The sequence below is a fragment of the Protopterus annectens genome, chromosome 5.part1, assembly GCF_019279795.1.
Source record: "Protopterus annectens isolate FY-2018-M chromosome 5.part1, PAN1.0, whole genome shotgun sequence".
NCBI lineage: Eukaryota > Metazoa > Chordata > Ceratodontiformes > Protopteridae > Protopterus > Protopterus annectens.
This window is the reverse complement of record NC_056736.1, coordinates 724,042,645-724,062,714: the sequence shown is the minus strand read 5'-3', so window position 1 is coordinate 724,062,714 and position 20,070 is coordinate 724,042,645. Positions and strand designations below refer to the sequence as shown.

General features: G+C 43.3%; 1 protein-coding gene across 2 annotated transcripts in view; it reads left to right on the top strand.

The window, feature by feature from the left end:
• PAK1 (p21 (RAC1) activated kinase 1) overlaps nucleotides 1-20,070 on the top strand; it is a 1,330,007-nt gene that overhangs the window by 157,737 nt on the left and 1,152,200 nt on the right. For both annotated transcript variants that reach the window (XM_044073352.1, XM_044073351.1), the window contains exon 2: nucleotides 11,675-11,876. In XM_044073352.1, the coding sequence (XP_043929287.1) occupies nucleotides 11,675-11,876 (202 nt within the window). The remainder of the gene's footprint in view (nucleotides 1-11,674; nucleotides 11,877-20,070) is intronic.

Below are 20,070 nucleotides of genomic sequence, written 5' to 3'. Positions count from 1 at the left end.
GGCACTTATGGCAGTGGAGCCTTTCATCGTCTTTCATGCGGACAGGGTGTCACTCAGGACCAATCCATCCTTCATGCCCAAGGTGGTATCCAGTGTGGTTCTTAATCAGTCCATTCATTTGCCAACTTTCTTTCCCAATCCACAGAACAAAGGGGAACGGATTCTGCATTCATTGGATGTGCAGAAACAACTTAGATTCTACTTGGACAGGAAAATTTGAACTGCTGGTAGCATTTGCTGCAGGGCAGAGGGGAAGGCTATTTCAAAACAAACCATTTCTAAATGGATAAGCCATTGCATTCATTTCTGCTGTAAACACCATGGAAAACCTATCCCCCAGGGGATCAGATCTCATTCTACCAGGGCTGCATCTACTTCTGCAGCCTTTCAAAGAGGTGTTCCTACCAGGGATATTCTAGAAGCTGCTACCTGGAGTTCAGTTCATACTTTCACAAAGCATTATCATTTACCAATTTTCTCTTAATCCAGAGCTGGCTTTGCCACTGCTGTCTTGCAGAGCCTTATAGCTGGTCCTAATGCTGTATAAATCCATCCTCCCAACCATAGCTTTGGGAATCTACCCAAATGTAATGACTGCAACAGTGAAACACGAAGAACACAGTACAGTTGTGTACACTTACCGTAAATGTAGATGTTAGAGTATATTCCCTGTTGCAGTCCTGGTTACCCTCCCTCCATCCCCCTGTTTTTTTCTTACTATACCTTTACTTTCCTTTACTATGCTTAAAAGCCTTTTTGGTGTATTTGCTTTTGGTTGGAGGTATATTTTTGCGCTTTTAATTTTATTTTGCTCCCTATGTGGGGGGCACCTGACATCTGGGGCAAGAAAAACTGATGTAATGGCGTCTGCTGCGTGTTTTATACCACTGACGTCATGGAAGAAGGGACAGCAACCGACGCAGCACCCAAGACTTTGTTAATCAGGCCGACTGAGGGCAACCTGCCAGCAGATTACCCAAATGTAATGACTGCAACAGTGAATACACTCTTAACATCTACATTTATGTTAAGTGTACACAACTGTACTTTCTTGCGCAACTATTCTTTTTCTCAAATTCCAGATTCTTTCCTGTCCACAGTGTCTGTAATGTTTCGTATGTTTAGTTTGTTAAAAATCCTTTCTTCTAATGTACTTGCATCTACATCACGTGTATTACACCACTCCAAGATCCTTATTCTTCTTACTATATTCTTAATTTGAGTGCTTCCTGTAAATACTGTTATCATTTTCACCTTTCCTTAGATACATGGTTTCATAGATTCATAATGAATTACTAGGCTAGCTGCCTCAATGGGTCATACATTGCCTAGCCAATATCCCTCCCAAAGGTGAGAATCAAACACTGTAACTTCTGTCTGAGTCAAAACACCTTAACCATTATACTAACCCTGACAATTGCCTGTATACATTTTTTTTAACCATTCCCTTTCTTTTTCTGTTTTGTACTTATCCCTTTACATTTTCTTTTTTTCTGTCCTTTAGCCTTTTACCAATAGCATTTTTTCTTTTAGCATCTTCCAACTTGTCTTCTTCACTTATTTTAGATGCTGCTTCTCTCTCTTTCCTGTTTATGTTCCATGTGGTACATCTGGCAATGGGCATCATTGTTTCTATAGCAGTTAAGGGTTTTATGGGCTCTGGTTGCAAGCCCAAGGCCCAACCCTCCTCTGAGAGTGCACCACACACACGCGTGCGCACACACACACACACACACACGCACACACACACACCTAGGGCCAATTTAGTGTCCAATCCACCTACTACATGTCATTGGAATGTGGGAGGAAACCCACACAAACGTAGGGAGGACATGCAGACTCCACACAGAAGGCACCCCAGTTGAGAATCGAACCGGAGAACCTTTTGCTGTGAGGCGATAATGCTAACCGCTACACCACTGCGCCACCGCTTTTATGTCCTGTTTATTTTTTCTCATCTAAATTTTCTTCTATTTCTACTGCTACTAAAAGGTCATCTTTGTTTATTTTATTTTCCTTTTTCTTTTTCCTTACTCATACTTTCGTTTTTGCAGTCCATCCATAAATGTCCAATTTTGTTACATTTATAAATATTTCAGTTCACTAATTTTTCATCATAGGTTCATAGGTAGATACTAGGCTATCTGCCCTAGGGCATTTATAAGCCGAGCCAGAATGTGTTGGCTTTCGCCTCCCTTTTATACTAGATTCCTGAGCCTGTGTCCAGCAGGGCCGTAGAAGTGATCCCGGGAGTAAATTTACGATTTCCCATCCACTCATCAAGATTTCTCTTGAGGGTCAGCGAGGGGCTCTGCCTAACATGGACTGGGATTCTATTCCAGAGCGAGGGAAGCCTTTGGGATATGAATCTATCCATCCAGCATGTCCTATTTATTGTTGTGTTAAGGTTTAAATCCCTGGAGCATGTAGCTCTAATGGATTTGGTTTTCTTGAGGTGGAGCATGTCCAACAATTCTGGGTTAGACATGGCCTTGTACGTCAGGCAGAGATCGCCTCTGAGTAGGCGGTAAGCAACTGAGTAGAGCTGGAGTTTCTTTAGTTGAGCTGCATAGGGCATCTGTTTGAGGCCCATGATCCTCTTGGTGAGGTATTTTTGAGGTCTGTCCAGCTGTTGCAGGTGTCTGGTAAGGTACATCCCAAATGGGGCATTGTACTCCATTATGGGCCTGATGAGCGATGAGTAGAGGGGCACAATGTCCTCTCTTGATCTAGATGTGAACCCTTTTGTGATTAGGTGAGCTATTTTCTAACCACTTTGGTAATGTAATTGTCAAAGGAGAGGTTACTATCTACTTGGGTCCACAGATCCCCAATTACTTCCGTACTTAGTGGATTTCCTCCTATGTGGTAGTTTGTGGGCACTTTGTTTTTCGCAAAGGGGATGACTATGCACTTTTTGGCATTTAGCTTGAGGCCATGGTTCTGACACCAGGTATCCGTTTCCGTAAGGCCCTTCTGGAGGATGCTTGTGTCAGCTGGTGAGTCGATTACGGCTCCCAGTTTGCAATCATCTGTGAACTTGGTAAGCCATAGTCCTCTTGTGTTTGCCTGTACCTCAGAGAAGTATATACCGAACAAGAGGGGTCCTAGGACTGAGCCCTGTGGGACGCCACTTGTAACCGGTTTAGAGTCTGACATGGCACCCATGACTCTGACCATGAGTTCTATCCCTGAGCCAAGTTGCAACCCATCTTATCACATATGGGTTAATATTTAAGCTGGTAAGCTTATTTATGATGCCAGAGTGGGGTATTGTGTCAAAGGCCTTTGCAAGGTCGAGGTAAGCTGTGTGGACTACCTTTCCCTCATCTATGGCTTTTGTTACTGTTTCAAAGAAGTCAACTAGGTTTAAGAGGCAAGATCTGCCGTTAACAAAGCCGAATTGAGTAGGGTCCAGTGTTTGGAGGTTCCCAATGTCTTTGTTTATGAGATCCATGATGATGCACTCCATAGCCTTGCAGACCAGGCTAGTCGGGCTTATAGGACGATAGTTCTCGGGATCCATTGTGGCGCCACCTTTGTGGAGTGGGATCACTGTTGCTGTATGCCTTTCTTTGGGTACATAACCTGTGGTAAGGCTGAGTTGAAACAGTGAATTTATGTGAGGGTTTAGTTCATTTTGGAGCTCGTGTAAGACGCAGCCCTGGATACCATCCGGTCCCATTGATGCTGTATTTTTACCTTGGAGAAGGCTGCTTTCACCTGTGTGTCTGTGATGGGGGACTGCATTCTTCTGGGCTAGACACTGGCTCTTTTGGGGGTGAAGGGGGGGTAAAGTTTGCACTGAACCTGTCTGCCAGGATGTTGGCAATGTCAGTGGGTTCAGTGTATTTTGTGCCATTTTGCACCAGCTCAGAGCAAATCTGAGAGTTGCCACCCAGATTTCTGACGTAGCTAAAGAACGCCTTGCGATTATCTTTAGAGTCTTTAGCGATTTTTCTTTCAAAGCTAGCCTTTGATGATTTTATGAGGGATCGAAGTTTCTTGCTAGTACTGAGCAGGGATGCCTTCCCTTTTTAGGATTTTGCCTTATGTAATAGTTTCCTCCTTCTGTTGTATAGCTTATTTATGGCTGGGGTCCACCAGACTGGTCTCCTATTTTTGGAGGAGTGAGTTTGTTTTACTTGGGATGGCACAATCCTTGCATTCCTGTAGGTGCTCATAGAGTGCATTTGTAAAGGATTCTGCGATTTGGGTAGCATTTTCCATTTGCCCCGGAGGCTTTGAAACATTCCACCTCTGTCTTGAGAAGTGTGAAGTTTGTTTTTGAGAAATTTTTCACAGTGGTTTCCTTGGCTGGGGGTGGGGTCGGGATGTGGATGTCGACTGTGATTAGTTTATGGTCTGATCTTACCTATGAGGGGTTTACCTCTGGTGTGGAACATTGAGCCCCCATGTTGGTGATGACCAAGTCCAATATGTTGTCCCCTCTTGTGGGAGTGGTGACCAGTTGTTCCATGGTGTTTGAGTTTATAAACTCCAGAAACCATTGGGTGAAAGAGTTGGGAATTGAGTAGTTTTCCCAATCAATGTTTGGGTAGTTGAAATCCCCCAATATCATGGTGTTTGTGAGACCTTCATATTCTCCAATGTTCTCAGGAATGTCGAGTGGGGGTCCTGAGACAAGGTGGGTGATCTGTAGCAGGCTACAAACTGAAAAGCAGTTTTACCTACTGTTAGTTGCACATGGATGGTTTCCTCTGCCTCGTGCAGTGCCACTAACCTGGAGGTGTGTGTATCCTTGATGAAAATGGATACTCCCCCGCCTTTAGTATTTCGATCCGAGTTCTGGGGCCGAAAAGAATGGTATGAGTTGAATCATGGTAGTGCTGGGGTGCTCTCTGGGGCCTTGAACCAGGTTTCTGTTACTGCACAGATATCGATTTTTCTCCATACTGAGGAGTGCCTCGAGTACATGCATCTTGAGGTTTAGACTTCTGGCGTTGAGTAGCATTACCTGTAGTTTTTTGTTTCTGGTATTGTTTATGGTGGTGGGTTTGTCTTTTGAGCCTTGCCTAAAAAAGGCACTATGGGGATGACGAGCCTTAGCCAGTATTCGAAAGCCTAAGGGTGACAGGTGCAAGCCATCCCTGGCGAACCAACGTGGCTTGTTGAACATGCCATCGCAGGCTGACAGACACTGGATCCCCTTTGAATGACACCAATAGCTTAGCCAATTGTTAAAATTTATCATTTTGTCTTTATACTGTGGCATCATTTTTGGTGAGGGCAAGGTGCTACTCAGGGTCAAGGTCATACCGGCCTGGGCTACATGATCAGAGAGCTCCTCTGTGTCTCTTTTCATGTTGTCCGGGGAGGTATGTCTCGGGTCATTCACACCAACATGGACAATGACAGAGTCATATTTGTACCTGCTGTGGAGTGACCTGAGTGCTTGTGTTATGTGGCAGATCCTGGCACCCGACAGGCAGCTTACAGTGACCTTCTCCTTGTTCAGTCTGGTGAGTGGGATGTCAGTGTGCCTGACAATAGTCTCTCCAATTACTAGTGTATTAGGTGTGTTATTTAGCCTTAGGGGCTGCGACTGCATGGCACACTGACTTTGTGAAGTATGTGATATGTGAAAGTTGTTGTGGGGTAGCGGTTGCTTGGATGTCTGCTTTGGAGGTCTCTGTTGCTTTGGAAAATTTTTATTTAGAGCCTCCGAGTATGTTTTTGTGAGTTTGTGTCTTGTTTGCTGGTGCGATTGGTCTATGTTAGACTGGTTGTGTGGTGCGAGTGGTTTCCTTCTCCTCCTGACTGACTGTGCCAGTCTCGGGTTGAGAGAACTCGGCCTCCAGTTTGGCTGTATAGTTGCATCTCTCACATATATTTGAGTTAGTTGGAAGGAGGAGAGGGTTGTCTGTGTACATAAGGCAATTGTAACATTGCCTTAAGACTCCTAGATTCACCAGCTGGACTGGAGAGTATACCTGAAACTGCACTTTGGACATGCCTGGATGGTTTAAAAAACGATTTATTGATTGTCTGGAGTGGACGAATAGGGAGCCTTGTACTTCTGGATAGTATAAGGGAGTGTAGTGCTAAAGTTTGTTAGTGCTTACTGAGAAATTTGAGCAAGTGCTGGGCTGTAGAATGAAAGTTGAGTGCTTATTTGAGAGTTTGACTAGTTCTAAGGGAAAAATTGAAGAGCAGACTTTGTGGAGCCGGGAATAGTTTAAAACTGCTTAAACGACACTGCGCGACATTACGCAATGTTGCACTTTGCGCAAAACTGCGCTAAAGCGGGTTTTAAGACAGGGAGTATGAAAGAGATAGGAAATGGCCCAAAACGGCCAGTAAGCTACTAGTTACTGGGCTGAGACCACTCCTCCAGGGACAGATAAGCTGCTCAGAGCTCCCCACTTTCACTGATGAACAGAGAAGCTTCCTCCTATCCAAGTAAGGGTATGGGCAACAAAGGAACTATGACACAGCCTAGAATTCAGCAAGACCTGAAAACTGGACTATTCCAGTTCAGAAAAGACGAGAAACTAGGATATTTTTTTTTCTTTTTTCACTTGTACAACAGAAACAGGGCACAAGAATACAGTAAATGCTTTCGATCGGCTAGCGCACTTGAATGTGTAGCCTACAACAATTAAGGCATAAAAACAACTTTTAAAGTGCAAAACATGCAGAGAAACAAACTTTGCAGAACTCATAGTTAGAAAACTCTATTTTCGGCGAAACTAAACAGTCACTGGTAGGAAAGTAGAAATGTCCCATCTCCCCACAAATATAACATTTTCTTTTAACACAGTTAATTATCAAATGCTGTTTTCCTCAAACAATGTTTTGAGTTCTCTCCAGTGTCTTGATAACTCTGTTCCCCTCCACTTTTATCATGCTTGGTATATGTGTATATATTTTTTCTTTAACACAGTATTGCTGTCCCATCTGCAAGTCCATAAACCCCTTTTATCATAAACTTTTGCTGTGTCTAGTACTTAAAGTTTTCAAATGTCCTTTCAAAGTCTTTCCACCTCCATTCAAAATTCTGCCCAAATGTTCTTTGTTTTCCTGTTATGCTTTTATCCCATATTCCATGTGTTAGTCTTTTTATTCTCATTTTCTCCAAGAAAATTTTCCGTTGAAAAAACTCTCAAATATAGTGTCGCAGAATGTCTGTTTAATGAGAAGAAACTCTCTTAACCTCTTGCACTTTTGCAACCAAAATAACTATTAATTTGCCTCGCACTCCATAATTTGTCTATTTCTTTATCTTCTCTTACTTTGAATTCTTAACCACATATTTCCATTTTTCATTTTCTTCTGCGTTTATTTTCTGCTGCTTCCCTTTTGCCTTTACTTTCTCTTCATATGTTTTCTTTTCCATCACACCATTATTCTTCAGAATTCTCTGCATCATCCTTTTGTATTTTCTCCATAATGTCTCCCCAGGAAATATCTCCTTCATTTTCTGGCTCACTCTGCACCATTTCTTTAAGGAAATCATCCTGGAACCCTCCTTGACTGGAGGGTTGTAATTATACAGCAGTCCTTGGCTGACTCATATCCATCCAAAAGATTTCTTTGAAACATCTCTAAATCCTGCACCCATTCTTTGGTCTCGATATTTGCTTTCTCCACCATTTTTCTTGCCACTCCATTGTTTCCTCCTTTCTCCATCTGCCTCCATTTTTCGAGGTCACCTCTGTGCCTTGAATGGAAACGGGATATGCTCATGCAAAATGGGTCCCAATCACAATAGCAACAAGTAGGGAAAGTTCCCTTATGTCATGGCCAAATTTCCCCTGGTTGTAGTAATGCCATCTTACCTGAAAAGAGGCTACTAACCCAGTGGGGACTAATCCTTTCAACAAAGGAGATGTGTGTGTGTGTGTGTGTGTGTGTGTGTGTGTGTGTGTGTGTGTGTAATGACTGCAAAGAGAATTAATCAACTTCTCCCTATTAAGCAACTTATTTATTGTATTTGTTTACAGGGATGGTCCATCTGGCTAGACAAGCAAACCCCCTTTCAGTGGAGGCCTAGGGAGTAAAGCTGCATGATAAATAAGAGTAAGCACTAAAACAGTAGTTGGTGCATTTTAGATAATAAGCATAAATGCATTTTGGGTGAATGTAAGTTAGTAGTTTGATAGATTTTTTTGCACCTGATATGGAAATAGTAGACAGTAGAATAAAAACAGTATTACATTTGCGGACAAGAAAATGATTGACCTGTAATGAATGCAGTTTACTGCAAAGCTTTGACATTCACATTTTTTGTAAATTGTGAGGGTGACCTTGTAAGCTTAGAAGGCACTTTAGAAGTACAGAGAGCAGTAGACCATATTATGGGTGCACCAGGGAGGGGACTACGAAAGCTATGTAGAGAGGCAGCATTTAGGTTATCCTGGAATAGGTGCAGGAGCATGCTAAGTACTTTTTTAGTTGATCTTTCAAGTGTAGTTTTATATTGACGAATATTTCTCGTTCACTAATTGCATTCAAAAAGTAAGTGAAATATAAAATGTAATGTTTTTATTTTTATACTTTATTGATCAAGTTAATCCCACTAGACTAATGACTTCTTTTTGTGGGAGATCTGAGGTAATATATGTATAGGTTAGGGAGATTTGACCTGTACATCCGGGAACTTTCCCTACTCTTTTAGATAACTGGTACCAGATTACATCTACCTGAGCTTGCACCAACTCAGGCAGGTAGGGTGTCTGGTTAGCTTCTCATCTGAAGGACAGCACACATGAGTGAAGCATACCCTTAGGCTGCACTGCAGTGTCAGTATTGGAAACTCAATCTGTCTGTGGTGGGAATTGACCCCATAACTTTCTACCTCAAAGGTGAGAGTTTACTACCTGTTGAGCTCGCCAGACTGTGTGTGTATGGAAGTATATTGGACCAATGAAATATGACTTTAAATTGTAATTGAAATATCACTTGACTGAAATTACATTAAACGTCTGAAAGCCTGAGAGGTACTGCGATTTCTTAGAAGACAGTAAGCTAAAATGCTAAGGATTCTGTTTAATAAAAACAGCTAGAAGGCATTTGTAGTGTATTTTTTCCTTGTGTTTTGCTATACAAGTTCACTACTGTCTCTATTACCATAACTGATTATTTCCTGTAGAATTTTTGTGTGCCAGATGTCTTGTGTAACACACTTTAATTTTTTTTTTAACATAAAATGCTTATTATTTCAAGAAGGCATTTAGTGACTGACTCATCTGTGTTCCCTTTTGATACAATAGTTAACACCCATCCATAAATTTCAAAATTGACGTCAGTATCCATTTTGTTGCAACTTAACCCTGTTAACCATTTACCTAGAAAGTCAAGCTCTTTAAACATTGTACATGTGTTTTCTTATAATAGTTCAGACAGCAAAATATAATTCTCTGCTAAGGATGGGTTTGCAGTTATATATTTATAAAATGCCCTTAGTGTTTATGTAGCAGTGAAGGTGTTATAGTGACTACCTAAATGTAGTAGCCATAGCCAAGGAGTCTGGTTAATGGCTGATTGTTGGCCTTACACACACACACTGCTGTGGTAACTGGAGTCGAAAGTAAGATGCTTCTGGTATGCACAATGACAATGCCTTTCAGCCTTCTCATTTCTTGTGATACCTAGCTGCACTTCTGTTATCTGTACAATGGCAGAGAAGTAGCCACGTGTACCCTAAACGTGTACTGTTTAGTGTTAGCAAGAAAATACATATAAATCACTTTCAAAAACAGTGTTTTGCAGTTCAGTGTAGTTTATCCTGTGGAGACACTTTCACTAGTACTTTTGAACCAGTTAGAAAAATATATTGAATGTACAAACAAAATGCTGTAGATCAGGCAAATGTATTTGTTTAATGGCATGTATTTATTTTATTTGAATTTAACTGGGGTAGAGCACTGATCACACACATCCAGTTTCAGTCTTGGCCTGGAAATAAATTTGTTACAGTAAGTCATACAAATAGTGTTAAAGTGAAGGCAAATGACAATGGAAACAGATTCAGGTACAAGTGTGTAGAAAATGTTGATTCATGTAATAGATTTCCTTAGGATGAAGCGGATAAGAAACGCATTAATTTGCTGTAGATACAAACTACTCCTAGTAAGGACTTAAGTCTCCCACAATACATCTCACATAAGAACTAAGAATTAAATATAAATATAATAAGAATTTGTGACATTCAGTTGCAATACTAATCTTTCCTCTTCCTGGAAGAGAGTCACAGAAATACTGAGGTGCCCAGTGACATAGCAGAAATGGAGAAGTAAGGATTCCTAATCTTGAGAATAAAACATGTATAGGACTGCAAACACAGTTCTTGTAAACTGCCTAGTGTGTACAAATTTACTAAATCTGAGTCCAGTATCATTGGGTGTTTTAAAACCCCTTCCATAAGTTCTGTTGAGTAAGGAAGCTGCCTTGGTAGAATGTACACAGCTGAAAAAATAGAAAGTAATATTTATTATTATTTATTTACATTTGTTGACCAGGAGAGTCCGACCGGACACGGGTCCGTTTTCAGCGGAGACCCGGGGAGAAAAGCTCCACATTAAGTATTACTTACATTATGTTGTTGTTATTGTATCTTTCGGCTTTTCCCAGTTAGGGGTCGCCACAGCAGAACTCCAGTCTGCTAATGATTGGCAGTAGATTTTTACGTACCGAGTTGCCAGCTCTGACATACAACCTTCAACAAAGGTACGCCGATTCACACATGTCTCCACACAGAAGACACTTTAGCTGAGAATCGAACAGGACAACATCTTATTGTGAGGCGACAACACTACCGCAGCACCACCACTTACATTATACAGTTCAAAAACATGGCATTTAAATCTAGATATTAGTCCAGCTGAGGCATAAGACAAGAATAAAACATAGATGTAAAACAGCTGTAGAACATAGTACAATTTTAAAATATGGTGACATATACTAAACATGGTTACAAATGTTGTTGAGATTCATCGGTGAACAATTGATGCAATCTGGTTTTGAGGTACATAACAGCCATTACCAGTTGTTGCTACAAGAGGTTAGTATTATGTGGTAGGTAGCTGGGAACATGATTAGCCAAGCTTGCTAAGAGTAGGTTGTTAGGGGGCCAAGAGAGGTAGTGGGTGGGTGGAGTGGATGGTATTGAGGGGGGGGGGTTGCAAGGGCATATCTGACAAGTTTTTAAGTGTGACTTTAGTAAGGATTTGAAGTGGGTGATAGAAGTTACAGATGTAATTGAGGATGGGAGGGAGTTCCAGAGTTTGGCTGTAGTGCAGGAGAATAATGCTTCTCCAGCAAAGTTATTGGCTCTTGTGACCTGTATAGGAGGTTTTTGTGGCTGAATCTTAGTGGTCTGCTGGTTATGTAGGGTTGGAATAGATTCTGGAGGGATGGTTTATTATTTTGTGGGCAACTGCGAGTTTAGGGGACTTGGGTCACCCAAGATTTTCCAGACTGCTTACAATGCTTTAGGTGAGGTCTTACCCACCTACTTGTGTATACTGAAATAGCATCTTGTGTTCTTATTATGTTATATGCTTGGATGACAAATAAGTGAAATGTAATTTAAGTATTAAAGCAATTGTAACATTTTAATAAAGCTGTTTTTTTTCCTCAGCTGCGTGCCATTATTTGTCTGGTTATTTTAAAAGTTGGAATTTTCCAATGCCTCTTTCTTGTTTGACAGTTACCAAAGATGTCTGATAATGGTGAAGTAGAAGACAAGCCTCCAGCTCCTCCCATGAGAAATACAAGCACTTTGATTGGTGCCAGTAACAAGGACTCTGGGGTTCTTAATCATGGTTCTAAACCCCTCCCACCACATCCTGAGGAGAAGAAAAAAAAGGATAACTTCATATGGTCCATCTTTCCAGGAGCTGGAGATAAAAGTATGGCATGCCTTTATTTATGAATATCTGACATGGAAAAAAAATGCTTGTTTTGCAGCAGTGATGACATGGTTCATTTTGTTATTTGTAAATAAATCAGAAGCACACCTAGTTAAGTAGACGTTTTCATTTGTTAACCATCTAAGTGGTTTGATAGTTTGGATCCTTTCCATTCAAAGTATGGCGAATCAGTTAAAATGGCTAGAATGGCATTTTCATTGGGACAGTCAGAGTGCACTTAGTGTCGATGAAGCAGAGATTATAAAGGAGACTAGATTAGCTGTGGAAGAAACACATACAATGCTAGCATGGTAGTTGAAAAGCAGTATGGTCAGGAGCAGAAGTCGGGTAGCGTTCCAAAGTTTGGAACAGAGGATGAGGAAAGCCTTGTCATCCATTTGAAGCTTACAAAGCATTAATCTCATGGCAGATAAGTGAAGAAACCTAGTGGGTTGGGAAAATTCAAAAATCAGCACTGAGCAAGGCAGCAGTTTATTTCCAGAAACCTGAAGCAGAGAGATTAAACAGGTTTGAGTCTAATGGATAGGAATTGGTAGTTCGCCAGCCATTCTGAAAATTGATGCAATGAAGTTCATACGAATAGGTGAGCTAAAGGGTGTAACTTGTATAGCAGCATTTTTAGTCTACTAGGATAGGAAACAAATCACTGAATGTGATGAAAGTGGTGCACATTTTGTACAAGGAGCAAATATCCATGATCAAGGGTTGAGCTCACCCTTGGAATGAAGGTGGTCTGAGGCAAAATAGTGTGCTTTGTACTAAGCTGAGTTTTTTCTGTTCTTTTGTTCTCCTCCTGCTTGTGTGAATATTTAGCCCTGCATAATCTACAGTGGACCATTTGGTTTCCCCTTGGCTTTACTTCCATTGCAGACGGTTGAGGAGATTTAGGGCTTGTCGCCACCATCCAGTGATGGCCCTCATGGTGGCTGGCAGGCTGCGTGCCGCAGGGCGTTTAGGGCTTGGATGCTCAGCATGAGATTCCACATAGCAGACCACAGCTGCAGTGGTGAACACTGCTTGAGATGACTTGGGAAGTTGACTAGTAGTCATTCCAAGTAGGAACGTGTCCCCTTGCTTCACCTAGCAGACCAGAACTCTACCCCTCCAGCATGCAACAAAGCCAACTTCACTTTTTCAAGCCTGTCCCCTGACATAACTGCTTTGCTACCAGAGTTCCTTAGGTGAATCTGGGTTCCCGAGGCCACAGTCGGTGCCCTATTTTTTGCCGTGGAGCAAGTTTGTGAGGAGTTCTTTTAATCTTTTGCTGTCTAGTTTGGGAGTAGGACAAAGATTGAGGTGAAGCATTTAGCATATTCAGTATTCTGAGTTGTTATATAGTCTTAACAGCCAAAAGGTAATAAGTAAAATGCCATGTTACTGATGACCTCTGACAGTATATTTAGTATTTTATAATCCCATTGCCAGCTTGTCCACAGTAAGTTCTCACTGTAAAGTTTCTTCAATGCACACTTGACTAAAACTGCACATGTTTTGTAGTCCAATCTCGCCTACATTCTTACCCGTGGTCTGCTCCGACTCGGCCAAACTTTTTTAGCTCGAAGTCTTTCTATTGGCTGGGCTAAGATGGTATCCCATGCTGCACTGCTCTCTATCCCCAGATCTCATTTGCCACTCGTGTAGCTCGGACGTGGTCTCGCTCTTGGCTGTGGCTAAGTACCCTTTTTCTTCTTTATCAGAGAAATTTTTTGCAACAAAAAAAAGCTATTTTAATAGCTATTGTGTGTTCTTGTCTTGTCTTGTGGAAAAATTGTGTTTTTGATCATTTTTTCTGTGGTATCCCACTAGCTGTTTCCAATGCTCTAGGCTCGCTTTCAGTTAGAGGACCTAGTCTGTCCCCTTGCTTTCCTTGTGTCATAAAAGTTTACCGGGACTAAAAACCGTTTATATTAGAGGTATTAGTCCTTCCCCTCTTGTGTTTGTGTCTAAGGATCGTTTAACTTAGAGATCTTGTGGTATTCTGTTTGTTGTAGGCTTTTTCCTGCCTTGTGACTGTTTGACCATTGGTCCATTTATTCAGTGGTAATTGTTGTTGGTGCTTAATTGTTGTTGGTTAACTATGGCTTCAAAAAATGCTCTAGGTGTGGTTATAAAATGTCCATTACCGATGGTGTGTATTGTCTGGGAATGATTCATCTCCAGGAGTCATGCAGCTTCTGTCATGCCTTTAGTCTGCAAGTTCTTCAGGAAAGGAAGAATAAATTGATTTTGAAGGGACTTCTGAAACCCTCCTTCGAGGAGGGTCTGGAGAGTGCTTCCAGCTCTAAGGCAAAATCCTCTAAATCAAAAAAGAGATCTCTGGCTCCATCATTCTCCTCGGAGTCACTGGAGAAAATAGCAAAGTCTACTTCGACATCCTCTGCTCCATTGTCCTTGGGGCCGCAGGAAGTGTCAGTTGTTATGGAACCTGCTTCGGCTTCAATCTTCTTGGAACCTGTTCGGAGCCGATCGCCTAGCATTATAGGTTCATAGGTTCATACTAGGCTATCTGCCCAAGGGCATTTATAAGCCTAGCCCATAGTTATGTGGCTTTTGCCACCCCTTTAGTTTGAATAAAACTATGCCTATTATTTTGCTGTGCCTCTGTCAAGCAGTGACACTGAAGTAATCCCTGGGGTATATCTGCGATCTCCCATCCATTGGTCAAGATTCCTCTTGAACAAGGCCAGCGAGGTGCTCTGCCTCACATGTACCGGGATTTTGTTCCACAGCATAGGGAGTCTCTGGGTGATGAATCTGTCCCTCCAGCATGTTCTATTAATAACCGTGTCAAGGTTTAAGTCTCCCGCCGTTGTGGTTCTGAGGGATCTAGATTTTTTGAGGTGAAGCATATTCATCAAATCTGGGTTTGACATGGCCTTATATGTCAGGCACAGGTCACCTCTGAGCAAGCAGTATGAGACTGAATAGAGCTGGAGTTCTTTCAGTCGGGCAGCATAAGACATATTTTTGAGACCCTTTATCCTTTTGGTGAGGAACTTTTGGGGCCATTCCAGCTGCTGCAGGTGTCGGGTCAGATACATTCCGAATGGGGCATTGTACTCAATCATAGGTCTAATGAGTGATGAGTACAGGGGGACGATGACCTCCCTTGATCTAGATGTGAATCCCTTCATGATCAGGTGGGCAATGTAGAAGGTTTTCCTAACTACTTTAGCAACATGAGTGTCAAACGAAAGGCTACTGTCAACCTGGGTCCCCAGATCCCTGATGACTTCTTCTGTGCTCAGTGGATTGCCACCTATATGGTAGCTAGGGGTAACCTTGTTTTTGCCGAAGGGTATGACTATGCATTTCTTGGCGTTTAACTTTAGGCCATGGCTCTGGCACCAGTTATCCATTTCTGTGAGGCCCTTCTGAAGGATATCTGTGTCAGATGTGTTTTCGACTATGGCGCCCAGTTTGCAGTCATCTGCAAACTTTGTCAGCCATAACCCTCCTGTGTTTGCAGTATCCCCTTCTCGTAGGTCCCCTTCAGAGAGGAGGTCTCTATCTCCTTCTCTATCCTCCAAATCTTCCAGGACCTTATCAGATGTGGACGTCGATAGAGTGGTGCAGAGACTCCTTCAGTCACCGGTTCTGCCAAAATTGTTCTTGACTCCGACCCAGTCTGCTGCGGAGCCAGTCCCTCAACCTGCTTTGATATTTCCTCCTCCGAGCACATCTCCGCTTTCGGAGCCGGAGTGCTTGGCTCAGTGTGATGTCCCTAGGTAGGTTCCGACAGCCCCTCCTGGCTTTTCGGTGCCGACGTGAACTCCGACCCCATCGGCGCCGCCCACTGGGTTCAGGACTCGGGAGTCTTCGGTTGGACTCAAGGGAGAGGCTTCAGGACACATCTTGTCTCCTAGTCTCCCTCTTGGTGCTTCGGCATGGGGAAGTTTGACTCCTGTCGTGGCTTCGGAGGCTGGTCATTCTTCGGACTTGGGAGGACCAGCCTTCGAGGCCATGAGGAGCGCGCTGGCCAGGTCGTCATCGGCATCATGCGGGTAGTTTATTCTGTCCCCTACTACACCGGTGCGGGTCTTGGATCGCCATCTATCTCTAGACAGTGTAGCCCCAAGGCCTCAGGGTACCCCCATGAGTGGTCCCCACATTTCTGACTGTCCCTCAGAGGTTTTGCCTGAGGAGCCACCCAGAAAGAAGACGTGCAAGAGGAAGCACATAGACTCCCAGGATGAGTCTTTCACATCAGACACCGGCCTCCAGGAATCGGAGGGGTCCCCAAAGTCATCCTCTGAGGATGTTTCTTTCTCTGACATCCTAGAGATTTTGAAACAAAGAGGTGACTGGCCATCCAAAGCCCCCTCCGAGGAGGAGTCGGTCTTCCTGAAGGACTTTGGTGCTCAGCCCTACTCCTCCTGGGTATCTCCACCCTTCGAGCTTCTGGATTTGGTTTGTCGAAGGGTGTGGGAAATCCCTGACTCTGTGGAACCAGTCCCCAGGAGACCCAATAAATTTTTGTCTACTCCTGCTGATAAGGAATTTCTGTCCAAGGGAGTCCCTGTGGATGCCATGGTGGTGGCAGTTGCCACTCAAAGAATTAGCCGAGACTTCTTCCACCATCCATCCCCCTAACAAGGAGTATAGGACCATGGACCAGTACGGGAAGCGTACTTTTTCTTCAGCGACCTTTACCTTATGGTCATTGAATTATTTATCACACTTTGCACGGTTCCAGAGAGATCTCCTTAAGGAGCTTGGAGATACTCTCATGGGTAACGTTTTTAAGGCGGTGGCCCAGACGGTCAGCGCTCAGATGTCTACCCTCAATTCCTTTGCAAACTCCTCCATGAGGCTAATCTCCTATGCAGCCGAAGGACCGAGTAGTGCAGCAAGTTCAGGAGTTGCTCTTAGGAGGCAGGCCTGGATGCACCTTTGTCATTTCGCGGAGGCCTTCAAGTCTTCGTTCACCGACGCCCCTTTTGATGGTTCCTCTTTGTTTGGAACCAAAGTGAAAGACACTCTCACCAGGTGCGAGCAGGAGGGAAAAACTCTGTCTGCTGTAGGAGTCAGTTTTTCCCTTCCCTCTAGGCCTTATCCCAAGGCCCAGAGGGGTGGCAAAATATAGTTCAGGAAATCACAGAGGTTTTTTCCCGGTGCACAAGGTGAGCCCCCCTCCAGAGGCAGGGGAGGGGGTGGTTATTCAGGAAGACGCCGCCCTAGGGGCAGAGGAGGCCCCTACAACTCCGGAGACCACGATTCCTTTCATGGTTCTCCCTACTGCCGCTCCTGATGGGAGGTCTGACTGTGCATTTCCAGAGCCAGTTGGGGGTCGAATCTTTTTATACCCGGAGGCCTGGCAAGACATCACCCAGGACCAATGGGTTCTACGAATAATTTCCGGAGGATATGGCATCCCCTTCTCGTCAAATCCCCCTCCAATCAAGAAAATCCTGGATGTTCCACCCAGTCAAAGGGATTGCGCAGCTTCAGAAATTTCAGGGCTGCTAGAAAAAGGAGCCATCCAACATGTCCCCTCAGACCAGATCGGATTCTTTTTGTTGCTGAAAAGGATAGGGGACCTGAGACCCATATTGGATCTCAGTCAATTGAACACCCATGTGCAGAAATCCAAGTTCCAAATGGTCACATTGCAGTCTATTCTCCCATTGTTGGGAAAAGAAATGTGGATGTGCTCCATTGACCGCCAGGATGCTTACTACCACATAAAGATGGACAGGGCAACCAGAAGTCACCTACCCTTCCGGCTGGGAGCCAGTCATTTTCAGTTTCGAGCCCTGCCCTTTGGTCTCACCACAGCCCCCAGGGTGTTTACCAAATGCATGGCAGTGGTGACTACTCACTTGAGACATCAGGGATTTCAAATGTTTTCGTATCTAGATGACTGGCTCCTTACTGCCACCACCAGGAATCTACTACTTCAGACCAGGGACGCTACTATCAACCTATGTCAACAGTTATAGGCATCACATTGAACTGGGAAAAATCTGCCTTGTTGCCCTCACAGCATGTCACTTTTGTAGGCACTGAACTAGACACCGTTCTCATGTGAGCGTTTCTACCACAGGAAAGAATCCGAGTCCTACAACAACAAGTTCATGCCTTGCTCCCTCTGAGAAGAGCGAAGGCAAGATGGGGCCTCCAACTGTTGGGGACAATGGCTGCTATGATTATGTTAGTCCCTTTGGCAAGGTTACATATGAGGCTCCTTCAGTGGCAACTCTTTGCCCAGTGGTCTCTTCAACATCTTCCACTTTCTCACCCTATTCTACTCACAGACAGGTGCAAACAGAATCTCAGTTGGTGGCTTTGCACCGACAACCTGAATGCAGGAAAGCCCTTCGTTCCTGTGCCCCCGGTTTCCACGGTGACCACGGATGCCTCCCAGATGGGGTGGGGGGGGGGCATTATGTAGGCAGGACAGTCCAAGGCATGTGGCAAGAGCACGAGATGCATCTGCATATCAATGTCCTGGAGATGAGAGCTGTGCTACTAGTGTTGCAAGCACTTCAGAGTTTTCTTCCTCTCGGGACTATTGCAATCCACTCAGACAATATGTCAGTGGTGTGGTATCTGAACAAGCAGGGAGGAACCAAGTCTTATCCCCTTTGCAGAGAGGCCATGCGAGTGTGGCAGTGGGCAGTATCTTCCCAATGTTTTCTGGTGGCAATGCACATTCCGGGGAAGTCCAATGTGATCGCAGACAAGCTAAGCAGAGCAATTCCGATGCCTTACGAGTGGTCCCTGAACTGTCAAGTTGTGGAACAGATCTTCTGCAGGTGCAGTCAGCCTTGCTGCAACCTTTTTGCCAGCCCCCTCAATGCCAAATGCAGCAGCTACTTCATGTTGATCCCTCCTCAGGGGGAGTCACCCAGGGACACTCTAGTCCATGATTGGCCCTCCGGTCTACTATATGCCTTCCCTCCAGTCCCCTTACTGTCAAAGGTTATTCAGAAAGCACAATCCTTGGGAAGCAAAATGATTCTGATTGCCTCACACTGGCCTCGTCAAATTTGGTTCCCCTTTCTCCATCCCTATCTCATGGACGCTCCTTGGATTCTGGACCCACAACCAGACTTACTGACACACACATGAATTTTTAATAATTTTTTACATAATTTAAATTATTTTTTTAATTTTTTAAATAATTTTTTAAATAATTTTTTAATAATTTTTTAAATATTTTTTTTTAATCCTTTTAATGTTTTTTTATTCTTGTTTAACCTATTCTATCTATTTACTGTTTATCAGACATTTATTTGAAAAATAACTGTTAGGTTTTATTTATTGTTTACAGTATTGGACATTTGTTTTGGGGCTTAGACGTATTTTAGTGTTCCTTCAGTAATAATTATGCAGTTATACAATTATTCGATTAATTTACCTATTTAATTCAAAGTATTTAAAGAATGACTTTCATTTTAAAGAATTTGTACTCTGAAGATGCCCTTGATGATGTTGGGTGAAAGCGCTTAGTACGGAGATATTTTGTCGTTGTATCATCGTTTTTATTTTATTATTAAAAAGTTGTATCAACAAACCAGTTTTTTAACGGTTTATTGAGTGGCTTGTTAGCTTACCAGTTGTTCCACTATATATTTAGTTTACTGACACGCATGTCAGGGCAGCTCCATCCCTCTCTTCGGACCCTCCGGTTGACAGCCTGGCTACTCCGCTTCCGTCATTAGTTAGGCTTCATCATTTTTCGCTGGAGGTGGTTCATATTTTATCTTCCTCTCATAAGCCCTCGACCAGGAAGATTTATTACAGCAAATTGAAGAGGTTTTTAATCTGGGCACATGCCAAAAAGATTGTCCCTTACACAGCTCCAATTTAGTCTGTATTGGAGTTCTTGTCTATGCTGTTTAACCAGGGTTCAGCGGCCACAACCATTAAAGTCCAATTGGTGGTGATTTCTACCTTTCATGTTGCAGATGAGCCAAACCTGATGGCACACAGACTCTATAAGGCTTTCCTGAAGGGCACTTTGTTACTTCGTCCTCTGCTATCGGAACCTGTTATGCCTTGGGACTTGAACTTTGTTCTACAGGGTCTTACATCACCCCCCTTTGAGCCTGCAGCCACTTGCAATTTAAAATTCTTAACTTGGAAGACTGTCTTTTTAGTAGCCATCATGTCAGCCAGACGCGTTTCGGAGCTTCAAGCTTTATCAATCAAACCCCCTTAATTGATT